Genomic DNA, 14570 nt, shown 5'->3' with positions numbered 1-14570 from the left:
GTCTTTCACAAACCTTCTATAGTAGCTAGCAAGCCCTAGAAAACTTTGAACTTCTAACACATTGGTTGGTCTAGGCCAGTCTACAATAGCTTCAATTTTCTGTGGGTCCACAGATATGTCGTCTTTGTCGATTACATGTCCTAGAAATGCTACGTTGTCAAGCCAGAACTCACACTTGGAAAATTTTGAATATAACTTCTTTTCTCTCAGAATCTATAAAGTAGTTCTCAAATGATTCTCGTGATCTTCCCTGCTTTTGGAGTAAATCAAAATATCATCAATAAATATGACTATAAATTCATCCAAAAGTTGTTTAAAAACCTTATTCATCAAGTCCATAAAGGCTGCGGGTGCATTGGTTACCCCAAATGGCATGACTAAAAATTCATAATGGCCATATCTAGTTTTGAATGTCGTTTTCTCAACATCCTCTGCTTTAACCTTTAACTGGTGATAGTCGAATCTAAGGTCTATCTTGGAGAACACTTGTGCTCCTGAAGTTGGTCAAACAGGTCATCTATGTGGGGTAATGGGTATTTGTTCTTTATGATTACTTTGTTCAACTCACGGTAGTCAATACACAGCCTCAAAGACTCGTATTTCTTTTTGACAAACAACACTAGAGCTCCCCAAGGTGATGTCCTTGGACGGATGAATTTCTTGTCTAAGAATTCTTGGAGTTGAACTTTCAATTCTTTCAGTTCAAAAGTTGACATTCTATAAAAGTCTTGGAGATAGGTTGGGTTCCAAGTACTACATCAATCGTAAACTCAATTTCCATATCAATTAAATCCCCGGGTAGGTCATTAGGAAATACATCAGGAAATTCATTTACTACAGAGATGTTCTCAACAGTAAAGCTATCAGAAGTCACAGTTAAAATGCAACATAAGTAACCCCGACACCCTTTTCGTAATAACTTTCTGGCTTTTACAAAAGAAATCAAATACGGTGAAGGAATTATCCCATTCCCAACAAATACAAACTCAAACATACCAAGTGGTTGAAACACAACAGTTTTATTCACACAATCAATAGTTGCACAATACTTGATCAACCAATCCATACCCAGAATACAATTAAAATGATCAATGCTTAAAGGCAACAAATCAACGTACAATGTCATATCGCCAATCATAATATCACATGCCGGATATACATAAGAACATATCATAGAAACTCCAGATGGTGTAGACACAGATAGAAAATAGTTCATAGGTGCTAACGGTCTAGTCAATTTCTGAGAAAAAGCATGTGATACAAATGAATGTGTGGAGCCAGAATCTATCAACATATAGGCATTCTGAGCACAGATAGAGATTATACCTAACACCACTGATTTGGTATTTTGTACATCACCAAGTACTAATGCAAAAACTCGGCCTTGTCTCAAAGTTTCTCCCCCAGTATTGGCTCTCACATTCATTCTTGGTGCAGGAGCAGATCCAGCCGAACTTGTCACAGGATGGGTAGTAGTGTTGAATCTTATTGGACAATCTCTAATCATGTGGCCTATCTTGCCACATTGAAAACAAGTGCCAGATGCATGGTGACACATGCCTTTATGCTTCCTTCCGCATTCTGGACAAACTGGCATAGACCCACTGCTTTGGCTTGAACTACTTGAAGATCTAGTATTTTGCCCTTTGCTTGTAAAGGATGAGTGGCCCTACTGAAAATTGGATCCAGATCTTTTTCCTCTCCATTCAGTTATTGGAGCATTAATCTGTTTCTTTGCTGCTAGTATGGCCTCTGCCATCAATGCCCTATCAAGTACTTTCACATAAGTAGGCAATTTCAATATGCCTACTCGATTATACACGTCCAGGTTTAAGCCCCTTTCAAATTTTCGGGCCTTCTTATAATCTATGTTGACCATATGAAGAGCAAATATGGCCAACTCAGTAAACTTAGCCTCATACTCGACTACTGACATCCTACCTTGCTTCAATTCTTGGAATTCAGAAACTTTCCGATCTCGAAAATACTGAGGAAAGTACTTGTCATAAAAGATGTCATTGAATTGCGCCCATGTCATGTTCCCATTATTGGTTCAAATCAACAACCACCATTTTCAGGCTTCATCTTTTAAGGTGTAGGTGTCTAATAGAACTTTCTGAGTATCAGAACAAGGAAATACCTCAAATAATTTCTCTATCTCGAGCAACCAGGTCTTTGCCTTTAAGGGTTCAATACCACCCAAGAAAGTCGGTGGTTTCATCTTCACAAATTTCTGAGTTAAGTTTATAATGTCGTTGTTATCCGGTTCAACTTGGACCGGTAGGGATGGAGGAGGCAACAATTGTTGTCTTTGTTGTTATGTCATTGCTTCAGTTAAGGCTACGAGCATTTGTTCCATTCGGCTCATTCGAGCCTCAGAAGACCCTATTGTATCATTATTTCTTGTATTTTCCATTGTTATAGGAAAATAGGAGAACAATAAACATAGGCAAATAGTTCTTTTCACAGTGTTTGGAACATTCAATCCCAGTTCAATCGTTTCAATTTCATATGTTCATGTCTAAATGCAGTGTTTTCATGTACAGAAATTAATACACACTCACACATGCAGATGGAATGTCCCTAATTCTTTTCTAGGACATCCGATAGCTCATATGGACTCATGTGTGCGGTAGAACACGTGCTCTGATACCACTCTATCATGACCTAAACCCGCCCCTATAGGTTTAGCGACGTAACCGGCCAGTAATCTTGGGATTACCAAAGGCCTTTTAACAGACTAACAAAATGTAAAGGACTGAGGAAGCAATTATACAGAATACAAGGTCCATAGAGCTGTGTAGACATACATGAGACGAAAAAGAAATTTTAAGCTTATATAATGTCAAACTTCTATAAGACTTGTATCATCGTACATATAATTTCATGAGGGACTTAGCCCAGCATACAGATAAGCAAAAACAAACAAACAAACATCTTCAACGGTTCACAAAACTTGACTTCTCAAAAGGAACCTCCCCAGGAAGCACAGTGGTTGGCTGACCCAAAACATTCCAGACAACAACCTAGGCCTAGTCACGCGCCTGCTCACCTGCATACATAATATAAATAGTGAGTGAAAGCCTGTGAATAATAATTGAGTAAAGGGTTTAAATGAATGATGTCCATAACAGATTCAGAAAATCAAAGTTCATATAAGAAACAGATTTATATTCATATTCTTGTTCAAACTACATACAAAAATTAGAGTTCATGCTTCATAATACATAGTACATCCATTAGTGTCATCATGCTTTTTAGTTCCATAAGGAACCTCCAGTACCGGGAACTTGTAATATACTTGAGCTACGGTATTATTACTCCTAGGAAAGGGCCTTGAGACCACGGTATTATTACCCACAGGCAAGGGCCATAAGACCATGGTATGATTACCCCCAGGCAAGGGGCATAAGACCATGGTATTAATACCCCCGGGCAAGGGCCATGAGACCATGGTATTATTACCCCCAGGCAAAGGCCTTGTGCTAAGGATGTCACGAATACATTTCAAAAACTTGGACAATCATTCATTGTACATAATATAACATTGCATAAAACATATCTTAATTCATATCATTCAAAAAATAATTAAAGTTAAATATAGTTTTACTAAATTATTACTCACTAATGGCTCCAAATACGGACAAACAGAGCGAACAAAATCAAACAGCTTACGGCGCGTGACATACACAAACATAACAGATACACATCTTGAAACACATACTCAGATATCACATAACTCCTTTCATTTCATTCTTAATGTGTTTCTAAGTCTTATCCTCATTATTAGGTCTTAACTATGGCCTAGGAATATCTAAGATGCAATGAGGATGTCAAAATGCACTTTGGAACTCTTAACAAAACTTGCTGAAAACAGGGGCCCCGCTCAAGCGCAACTTCCTTCGGTCGAGTGGACATGCAAAAATGTGAGTGGTCGCCCAAGCAGTCTGTAAACTTTGCAAACATACTGGTTGCTTGGTTTTTCCGCTCGACGCTCGCTCAAGCGTGAGACTCAGGTCCTCGCTCAAGCGAAACTTTTGTCGCTCGAGCGAAACTTCTGTCGCTCGAGCGGTCTGCAAAACATGTGAACTTCTGGGAGCTTGCATTTTACGTTCGAGCGAACTCCCAGTCGTTCGAGCGGAAGTGCAAGATCACAGACCGGTCGCTCGAGCGCAGGTTTTGTCACCCAAGCAAAGAGATCGAATTCTAGAATTTCCAGATTCACCTCCAAGTTGCAAAACTCAAATTTGATGCCTTCAAACTCAACCTTTGGGCCCCAAAACTTGAGAAAACATGTCTAAACTTGGAAAACATAGAGAATTAAAACTCATTTCATGAAATCAAGGCCCAAAAGCTTGCCAATTACCCGAAATCAAACTTGAAATTGAAAATATGACTCGCATGTAATGATATGAGTTTAACCTTCCAAAACATAATCAAATGAGGTAAAAACATGTGAAATGTGATGAACTTCCAAAAACAAACCATGATCAATGCATGCATGTGTGACTTCCTCAAAATCAAGCTCTAAATTCAAGAGAATTTGCATGCATGTATGATCATCTTCTTAATTCTTCTTCCTGAGCTCAATTCTTGGCTTAATTAGCTAATTCTCTTGAATCCATGCATTAAGGACTACAACTATACAATTAAAGGAGTAAATTTCTACGTCAAGCTTTGAATTCTCTAGTGTGGGAGCTTAGTTTTCCAAGTTCTCTCCAAATCTTTCACTTTTTTAGCAATTCCCTTTAATTGAGCTCAAGTCTCCTCTTCACCATCTCTCTCACGTTTTGTTGAAGAAGATGAGGATAATGAAGGTGTATGCAATATTCTAGAGTCAATTTGGCCTTATATAGGCTTGATTAGGAATTTCTAATTAAGGTTTGATTAAGCTAAGTAATGGCAATTATTATATTCTACTTATGGGGTTCCGAATCAAATTTCAATCAAACCTACCATAAAACTCCAAAAATTCCAAATAACACAAACCAAGTCAATTTCGAAATCAAATGCCAATCAGGCCTTCAATTCGCAAAACGAAACAAAAATGCAAACAAATATTTCTACGATAAACAGATATAAACACAAATGATGCTACTTATATGCAATTAATGCAGAATTTGATCTTAATCACTCATTAGGCACAATTAATCATGGCTTAGCAGGTAATTATGGATCGGGGTTGTTACAGATACATTCACACAAAATGAGTGCCCCGAACCCCCCGAATGAGGTGGCATGGCTTACTGCAAATTGAGCCCAAGTTGCTACATGTTGTACGTGAAACACACGCACAACAAAAACCAAAACCCTTGTCTCTTCCGTTGGCACAATTGCAACTTCTATCTCTCACGGCTCTTTTCCAAACTATAATTACCCACTGATGATCACTTGTGATGAACCGACCACATTTCATCTCCTCTTGCCCTCTTGTGTCATCTTTCTTCTCTCGCGAACGCCAACTACAACCGTGTCTTAGGTAAGCTTTGATTTTTATTTTATTTTTTGTTGAAATCTAATTTTTTATTTTTTATTTTTCCACTGTCGATAGCTCCCAAAACCCTTGAATTAGCTTTTGCAAATCAAAACTAGTTATTGGGTTCTAGCCCCATACTAATTTGGTAAAACAAATGGAAGTTGGAGTTTGAAGTATTAAAGACTTAAAAAAAGAAGAACAATTTTAAAGTTGATAGGCATAGCCCAAATAGGTGGTCCAATGGGTCGTCCAAATAATTCCTAACACAACTTAGGCCTATGGGCTAGACAAAAAGAAGAGGCAAGCCTCCCTATTTTCTTCCATGATTTCTGACAACGCTGTCATGGCCGGCTACAGATAGCCATAGACTAACGGCTAGTAGGATAGCGTGAAAAGACAAAGACAAGAGAGCAATCATGAGTGGAGCACGGTAAGTCAAGAGGCCAACAAAGATATGAAAAATATCGATACATACATACTCTCTCTAATTACTTCTTGACTCTTTTTTCCAATCTAACTTAACCATTGGAGAGTTCTCAAGAAGGAACCCCACCCCCCTGGGTCCATCCTACTGGACTTGGTGCATGTGTTACTGGAAAGATGAAGTTTGGAGAACCCGTAGAGCATCCAGATCCTATTCAATCTATCCCTCATTTGACCAAACTACATCATCAGTTAGCGCTGTTGTGGCTTGGCTTTTTCGCGTCTCCTTTCAAAAACTCGAAAAGAAGCCCTACAGTTCGGACTCCCATGGTTCTGAATCTAATCTCACAAGTGCAATGTGAAATTGATAAACACCATAAAGTCTAAATCTGACAAATCGTTTTGGAAAAATGATTTTAAATCAAAAATGCCAAAATTAGACTGCTTTGCTAGATACAGAGTCGCCACCTAAATATTTTATTTTGGAAAAATTTAGAAAACCCATGACTTGTATCGAAGGCCACGTGTCCGTCATCACCAAAGTTGCCTCAACTCGGGAACTTGGGTACGAGAGGGGAAGGTCATGAATTGAGCACCCCCGCTCGCCTAATCAAAGATCGGCCTCTACTAATCTTGATATGATTTTTTTTTTATGAACATTATGTGCTCTTGTTCTGGTTATTAAGCTAGCATTACTACGTGATGTGCACAAGAAAGTATAGATTAGTTTGCTCAATTTGGAACAATTCAACTCATGTTTGTTTACAAAAATTGTTTGAATTTTCCACCAGACATAGTGGGCTTAAGACTGTTTTGCCACTCAACAAAGTGGGCTTAAAACATACATTCGTTGAATCGTTCCAATTCAAACAACAAGCCTTCATCCACAGGCATTTCAAACAGTTTATCAAATAAGCATTTAACCTCATAGCAAGCATGTTAGACGTGGCAACATTCACATTCATGCGAGTATTCTAAAGCATAAAAACTCACCTAGTAGGCTCGGCTACTAATATGCAATTAATAGGCTCGGGTACTAATATGGCATATGAAGTAATTTAAACAACATATGATTAAACACATATTCAAATAAGATATTGAAATGGTAATGCAGTTTGAATGATGCGCCGTATAACGACCCAGGTTTTTACCCCAACTTTCGTTGTGTTCTGGACTCGATTCCGTGATTGTATACTGTTGTCTATGTCTTGTTTCCTTCCTTTAACTCTCTGTATTTGAGTTTTGGATTATGTTGAGCGTGTTTGGAACAGGTTGGTTGTTAGTTGGTCTAGAATGTTGTTGCCCAGATTTTGGCTTCTTCGCTCGAGCGAGGTTTCTTGCGCTCGAACGAGCCTTGTGTAATCTGTTCTTCACTCGAGCGAGACTTTTTGCACTCGAGCATGCGTCTGCGTTGGTGACAGACCTGAAGCTTTGTATTCTACGCTCGAGCGACGCTTCTTGCGCTTGAGCGAGGCGACTTGTTGTGTTTGGTCGCTCAAACGACAACTCCTTCGCTCGAGCGAGCCTGTTCATATCAGATCGTGAATGAGACATTTCAGGACAGTTTTGCAGCTCACTCTCTCTCTAAAACTCTCAAAAAAAATAGGTTTTCATACTCTCTCTCTAGTATACACCTTCTCTCTAAGATTTCATCTAGATCCGTTGTATTCTTGACCCTAGTGTCTTTGAGAATAAGGTAAAGGGCTTCAAGAGCTTTATTTTGATCTAAGAAGAAATTGGTTTCGTCATCTTTGAAGTTCCACCTTGTTGCTTGGATTTTCTACACTTGAGGTAGGGATTTTCTTTGAGTTATATATATGTTTTTGCAAGATCAAGATGATTTTCGAAATCATCTTTTGATTAGTTTTGAAAATTAATTGTTGATTCAAGAAAAAGAGTGATTTTGAAAGTGGGTTTACCATTTGATCCTTTGAGATAGACACTGGGGGTTTTTGAACTATGTTGGTTAAAGAAAGATGTTTTTGGTGAGATTTTTTCAAATGTTTTGGAGATGAATTGTTTTGGTAAGAAAACCAAGAAAATATGAGTTTTTAAAAAGATGTTGAGAAATCATGGATGATGTTGTTATATTTATTTTGTATGTCAAAATAAATGGATGTTGGGGAATTTCTTATTTATATTTACATAAATGATGTTTTCATGGAATATGGGAAATTGTTAAGAAGGCTTGAAATGTGGGAGTTATGCTATCCCCAGGATGAATTGAAATAAATGTATTTATTCATCTTGTGAAATTGTATTGAAAGGAGAAATGGGAATTTTGATCACAATGGAAATATTGTGTGGAAGAATGAAAAATAGATAAAATGTTGCATTGCATTAATTGATACATTGGCATATCAATTCATTGAAAATGAAAAGCTTTGAAATTTGATTTGAAAACTTTGCATTGAGAAAAGAATACTAAGAAACAAGTTTTCATGAAATAGTTTTGGGGTAAATACGGTGGTAAGTCTTGAAAGGTGGTGTAGATTATAGGTGTCGAGCCTTCCGGTTAATACTGGTAAAAATGGCAGATTTGAGGTGTCGAGCCTTCCAGTTAATACAGGTAAAAATGACAAATTGGTAGTACTTGTATAGTCTACTTGCAGACACCGACCAAGGGATTACCAGAGTTGTATTTACCGCCCTTGGAATAAAATTTGATAAATGTTGAGCAGTTAAAATTGCATGACTTCATTGAGCATGTTGGTTTTCAAAAGATGAAGGTGTGTTTTAGTTTAAAAAAGGTATGGCATGGCATAAGCATTCCATCTCTTGAGACTTGTGTAAAATGTATATACCTTGTTAAGAATTCTCTACTGGGCTTTGTGCTCACCCTACGGGATTTTTGTGCAGGAAAAAATGTGGTGATTCCGCCTAACTGAAGGTGTGAAAGTGTGTGCAGAGAGCATAATGTGCTCAATTACTGTGACTCTGATTGTAAACCAAGGGCTTTGTATGTGTGGGTTTGAGTAACCATCTTGTGTAACCAGGCTCAAGCCTTGGAAACTTGTAAACCCTTGGGGGTATTTGTTGTTTAATTAATTGTTGTTGGATTAATTGTATTATAGCATGAAAACTATTTACATCATGTAATGTAAGTATGAGAATTTATTATCAGTTTTACTTTAAAGAGCCATGCCTATTGTATTACCATTTGGGCATGAAAATTGAGGCGTTACACACCGAGCCTCGGTGTATGCAATACAAGATGAATGTGTGCAAACATGATGCACTTAAACTAACCATCGAAAGTGTTTAAATAAAAAAGAGAAAGATGTAGGGTTCGGAGACATACACACACGCACGCACGCTTATTACAACATTACACCCTCGCGAATGAGGGTCTGAATGAATAAAGCTAACTAGCTAGCTAAACTAAGCTAATTAAGCTAATTATTACAAAACTTGAATTAATTAACTAACTATTCTAAGCTAATTAAGTAAAACAATTAAATAATTAACTATCTAAGTTAATTAAATATTACAAAGCAACTAAGTTAATTAATTACAATATGAATTAATTAACTACTCTACTTAAATAATTACAACATTAATTATTTAGCTACAACTAACTAACTAATCAATTTAAACAAATAGTCCCGGGAGGCAAGGGATGCCCAATGCATGCTCGGTTTCCACCCGAAGAACGCCCGTTGTTTTGCTTCCAATTGCCTCTGTTACACACCCTATGCACTGGTTTTCCTTTTCCAGATCAACTATGCTCTGCTTGACAAGTTTTTCGCCAAATTTTCATTGGTGGCCGGCAGGCCAGAAGTGGTGGACGGCCAGCCACCAGCAAGGGATGCCGTCCAACAGTGGTGGCCTGTCGACCAATGGCAATGGTCGGCTAGCCACTGGCGATGCTCTTTTTCTTGCTGTAACAGAGAGCAAACAGGGCAAAGAAGAGGCATTCTCACAGGTTGTTTGTACTATGTATCACTCCTTGTCATCAACACATGCTCAAAGGAGTGATACATTTGACCCTTAAACCATCAATCAAGCAATTTCCATGCATGATGGCTAAGGGACCAAATTGTACAAGTTTAATGAGTGCAAAACAAGACTCAAGTGCCATCACCCTATCATGCATGATCAAGGGCAGTGGAGACCTAGGAAAGTGGCACATTTCATCACTTTTGAGTATGAAATATCTCATTTTCTTTGTGTTCAAATTAACGTCCGATTTGAACACATGCAATGCAACACAAAAAATGCTTATCTTGCCACTTTCACTCGCCAATTTTTTTTACACATTTTAGTTACCAAATCATCCTTTAATCAATTTGTCCTTTGGTGATGTCCTCTAAGATGAAAGAAGTGTCAACCAAGGGATAATGTAAGGCAAGATAGAGATCATGCCGTTGATAATGAACCCTCAAAGAGGATTAAACCATTAAGCATAACCTCAATCTCATGCTTAAAGGATCCCAAACTTGAAACGACCCTCAAAAGCAAATGAAAGAGTGAAGCAAAGAGGGAGGTTGCAGAGTTTATAGTGATGAAATTGAGTGAAAAACAACACCAAAAGATGTTATCAACTCAAACAAGAGGTGTCTAAGACCCTAAAACACCAACTTGTGAGGACTATTACAATATAACCATGCAAAAGAAGACTCAACTGACCCAAACAGCCTAAAACATAGCTAAAACAGGCTATTTCAGAGGCTAAAACATACTGGACTTGAGTTAAGTTAAGCTATAAAAACATGCTAACATATGAAGCTAACTAGTCATGCAAACAAGACACAAGGAGGGCAGGTTAACCCCTCCAAATTTGGACTTTGAAATGAGTTTTTTGCCACTGAAAAACCTCTGAAATTCAGTGATTTAAAGGGCCAAAAAAGTTGGTTTGAAAATGATGAACAAAGGCACAAAAACTTTACACACAAAGAAATAAGAAGAGTGAACCACCCCCTAACTAAAAATGGCCTCAAACCACCACCTTTAGGCCACAAAAACAGAGTTTTTTGCAGTTCAAGATCAGGCCAAAAACAGTTGAAAGAGATGGAAAAAAATAAGCATGCAAAACAAGTGTAAAAAGGGAGTACTATACCTCTTGAAGCAAGCAACAATTCTAGGCACAAAGTCAAGTCAAAAACACCTTCTAAAGCTCCAAGAAGGCTTCTAAGGACCTTAGCTCAAAGGTAGTCAAGTTTAATTAAGGGTTGATAGGCAAACTTGAAGTGTATCTACACTTGTATGCACAAAAGTTCAAGAGAGAGAGAGAGAGAGAGAGAGAATTTTGTTCCAAAATTTCTAACCCTTTTCAATGGGGGAGAAGGTTCCATATTTATAGAAAAATAAGCTTTTGGCTAAGTTATATCAGTCCATATACGTGTATGGTGATCAAGCTGATTGTGCCAACAGCTAGAACAGCTGTCAAGAAAATATCTGCAAAAAAAGTCATCAATGGCCGGCAGGCCACTAATGTAGCCGACGATCCACCAGTGATGGCCGGTAGGCCACTTGGTTGGCCAGCAGCCTCAATTGGTGGCTGGCAACCACCAAGGGTTGCAAGCTATAGGATGTTGGTCCAAAACAGGGCACAAAATGGATGGGGTTTTGAAGGCTCAAAGACAGGGCATTCCGCCGAGGACTTTGGGCACCAAAATGAGCACAAACAATCACAATCATCGTGTGCACCAACGATGACATCCAAGTCTTGAAGACGGTCAAAAATAGGGTGTCTACAGTTGCCCCTCTTTGACAGAACTCGAAAGTCATGGAATGACGTGAGTGAATGTCAAAGCCCAGAGACGACCCATTTTTGACAAGGCCAAAGACTTGGACAAACAAACAAGTCAAAAACAAACAGTTGCGCCCGCAGGCTACCTACGTATCCCTTTGCAAGGAATCAAATCAGCGTAGTTTTGGGGCAAGATGCAAGCGAGGTGTATGATGCAGGAACATAACTTATGATCATGCAATGAGGCTATAATGAAACATTTAAATGCAAATGCAATGCAATGCAATGGAAATGCCACATTCAAACAAACCGAAACAAGTTACAATAATCTCAAACATGAAAAAAAGTAAGCAAATAAACACGCCACACGTGGGAATCACTAGCCAAACTACACTTCCTGCAGAAAGGACGTAAGAAAATTACGCAAACTTAACTACGCGACGCGCAGGAAAGGCAAAAAGCGACAATCGGGCGCACCCGAGGTTTCAACCGAGATCCTAATGTGTTGAACACGGAAGGAGGAAGAGGATGGTGTGAACACCGAGACGCACCCAAATGTTTTTAACCGAAGAGGGGTGGTGTGAACACCGGTACGCACCCGAATATTTTTAACCGAAGGGTTGGTGTGAACACTAGGCGCACCCGAGTGTTTTTAACCGAAGAGTGGTGTGAACACCGGGCATACCCGACTATTTTTAACCAAAGGGTGGTGTGCACCGAGCGTACCCTAGTGTTTTTAACAGAAGGGATCAATCCTAACGCGTCTCACACGAGAGGAGAAAAGGTGAGGGGATATGATCCAAAGGATACGAATGATTTTATCTGGAACTCCTCTGAATGAACCATACATACAATATCGTGCATGTGAAGGAAAGAGACTTAACAAGTGCGATACAGTATGAATGCATGTTCTATGCAAGACAAACAACCGAAATACAATGTTAATAGCATGTTCTATGCAAGAAACAAAAGCATAAGCATATTCTATGCACGATTGATAATGATAGCATATTCTATGCGTAAAAGCGGGCGCACGTTCCATGCATGATTCAAGACGAATGCAAGATGAGCATGCAATGCCCGTGGGATGCACATCTTTTAACAACATATGTGAAATGCTTATTCTATGCCACAAAGTAAAGTGCATGTTATATGCAACAACAAATAAGAAATGTGCATTCTATGCAAGAGAACAAAGCATGAATTGACGAAACAAACTCAAAGGCAACTTCCAATTCACCTCTCGGAAGAATTGCAATGTATTTAAAGGATACATCTCATCTACGTTGACAAGTGATGAATGTCGTGCACCGAAAACACAGTTTCAAGCTTCCGCAGAGACATTCTGAACCAAACAATGAACAAACCCTTCAATTCTTGAAGACCAAAGACACCAAGCAGCATTAAGACTCCAAAAGAAGCCTCAGAACTCTTACCGACCGCTAGAGGGAGTTACCGGCCACCAGTGCTCATTGCCGGCCACCCGTGGCAGATTTGGGACAAATTGGTCAATTTGCCTCGGGTCTTTCAGTATAGGGCATGGGGTTTCATTTCCTCATTACCCCATGCCCGAAATTGCTTCTCCTCTCTCTCTAGGTGCTCATTCTCCCTAGATCTGCGCTTTCCATGCCTTTTCCAACACCCCACGCAAAGTTTATTCGCTAAACCCTCCTTGTTTACTCCATTTTGAACCGATTGAAATTTGATTTCGGTGCTTTTTCTTGGAGTTTCACCTTTTAAGGCTTATTCCCCTCTAATTTCTCTTGGGTTTTGTACCTTTTCTCGGGCTTTGACTTTTTCCTCCACTTTCTCTCTCTTAGGGTTAACTTTTTCTAAGTTTGCCCTTTTTTCTCCATTTTTGACCACTTTCTCATCTTCTTTCCAGATGGCAGACGACATACCTCATGACGGAGCTCCCCCAGAGATCCCACCCCAGTTGTCCCCAGAGATGGAGGCGGAGCCTGAGCCTGAGCCAGTGCTACTACCACCCAGGATTCGACCCTTTAATCCGACGACATATCATCCTCAGACGCATGTGCTACCCCCGAGAGGTATCAGGCACTTCAGAGCATTTGCGCGACGCATACCGGAGGACCTCTTGCTACGGGAGCCAGACTCTCATTTGTCTTATGACACCACCGAGGTATACACTATATTCTCATGTTTTCTTCAGTATACATTGCATTTCTTGCTTTAACCGTGTTCCTTACTTCAACTGTAATGTTTACACTGTATTTATTGCATTTCTTGCCATAATCACACTCTTGCACTGTATTTCTTACACTGCCTTTCCATCTGCCTGTTCTCATATCACTGCATATCATTGTTTTGATCATAGGAGGACTCCTGTGATATCAAGGGATACGGAGCCACGTCTGCGAGGGACTGGTATATAGAGCTTCCTGTCGGTGTCCATTACATCATCGACAAGGTTGGCTTCGACCTATTCTGCATGGGGCTGTCGCGCCATATCGTAAGTCATCCACTTCTGGGTGCGTTAGTGGAGCAGTGGTGGGATGCCACAAACTTCTTCCACTTCTCTGCTACTGAGGAGATGACGATAACTCCCTATGACTTCGCCATGCTCACGGGCGTAGAAGCAGGGGGTCATCGGATCCCTTACAAAATGGACATGGGCGAGTGGGAAGCCGCTTGGCTACACCTGCTAGGAGCACGTCCACCTCTTTTTTGACCGAAGACGGTACGATATAGCTGGTTCGCCGAGCATTTCCGAGGGAGAGAGCCAGAGACCCCAAAAGAGACCGAGCATTACGCCCGAGGCTTCTTGATGTTCCTGTTCGACACCACCTTGTTTGCGAACAGGTGGAACACTGAAGGGTTATATCTCCTGAGTGCTCTGGTGGACTTATCTCAGGTCCGGTTTTATGATTGGGGCGGTGCTAGCCTAGCCACATTGTACGGCTACATGAGCTCGACATCCCGCAGGAGTGGAGACAAAGTTAGAGGCTACTGGCGAGC

General features: G+C 39.8%; 1 protein-coding gene across 1 annotated transcript; it reads right to left on the bottom strand.

The window, feature by feature from the left end:
• Window positions 1–697: 697 nt before the first annotated feature.
• LOC145822073 (uncharacterized) lies at window positions 698–1558 on the bottom strand. The gene has a single exon (XM_082918659.1). The coding sequence runs from the start codon at window positions 1556–1558 to the stop codon at window positions 698–700; it is 861 nt and encodes a 286-aa protein (XP_082774785.1).
• Between the last annotated feature and the right edge of the window lie 13012 nt (window positions 1559–14570).

Source organism: Camellia sinensis, chromosome 3 (genome assembly GCF_055761805.1).
Source record: "Camellia sinensis isolate YWXY chromosome 3, ASM5576180v1, whole genome shotgun sequence".
NCBI classification, from domain to species: domain Eukaryota; kingdom Viridiplantae; phylum Streptophyta; class Magnoliopsida; order Ericales; family Theaceae; genus Camellia; species Camellia sinensis.
This window is presented reverse-complemented; position numbering and strand designations above follow the sequence as displayed.

Coding starts and splice junctions, on each gene's coding strand:
- LOC145822073 (XM_082918659.1), bottom strand. CDS start 1,558: ATGTGTCACCATGCATCTGGCACTTGTTTTCAATGTGGCAAGATAGGC.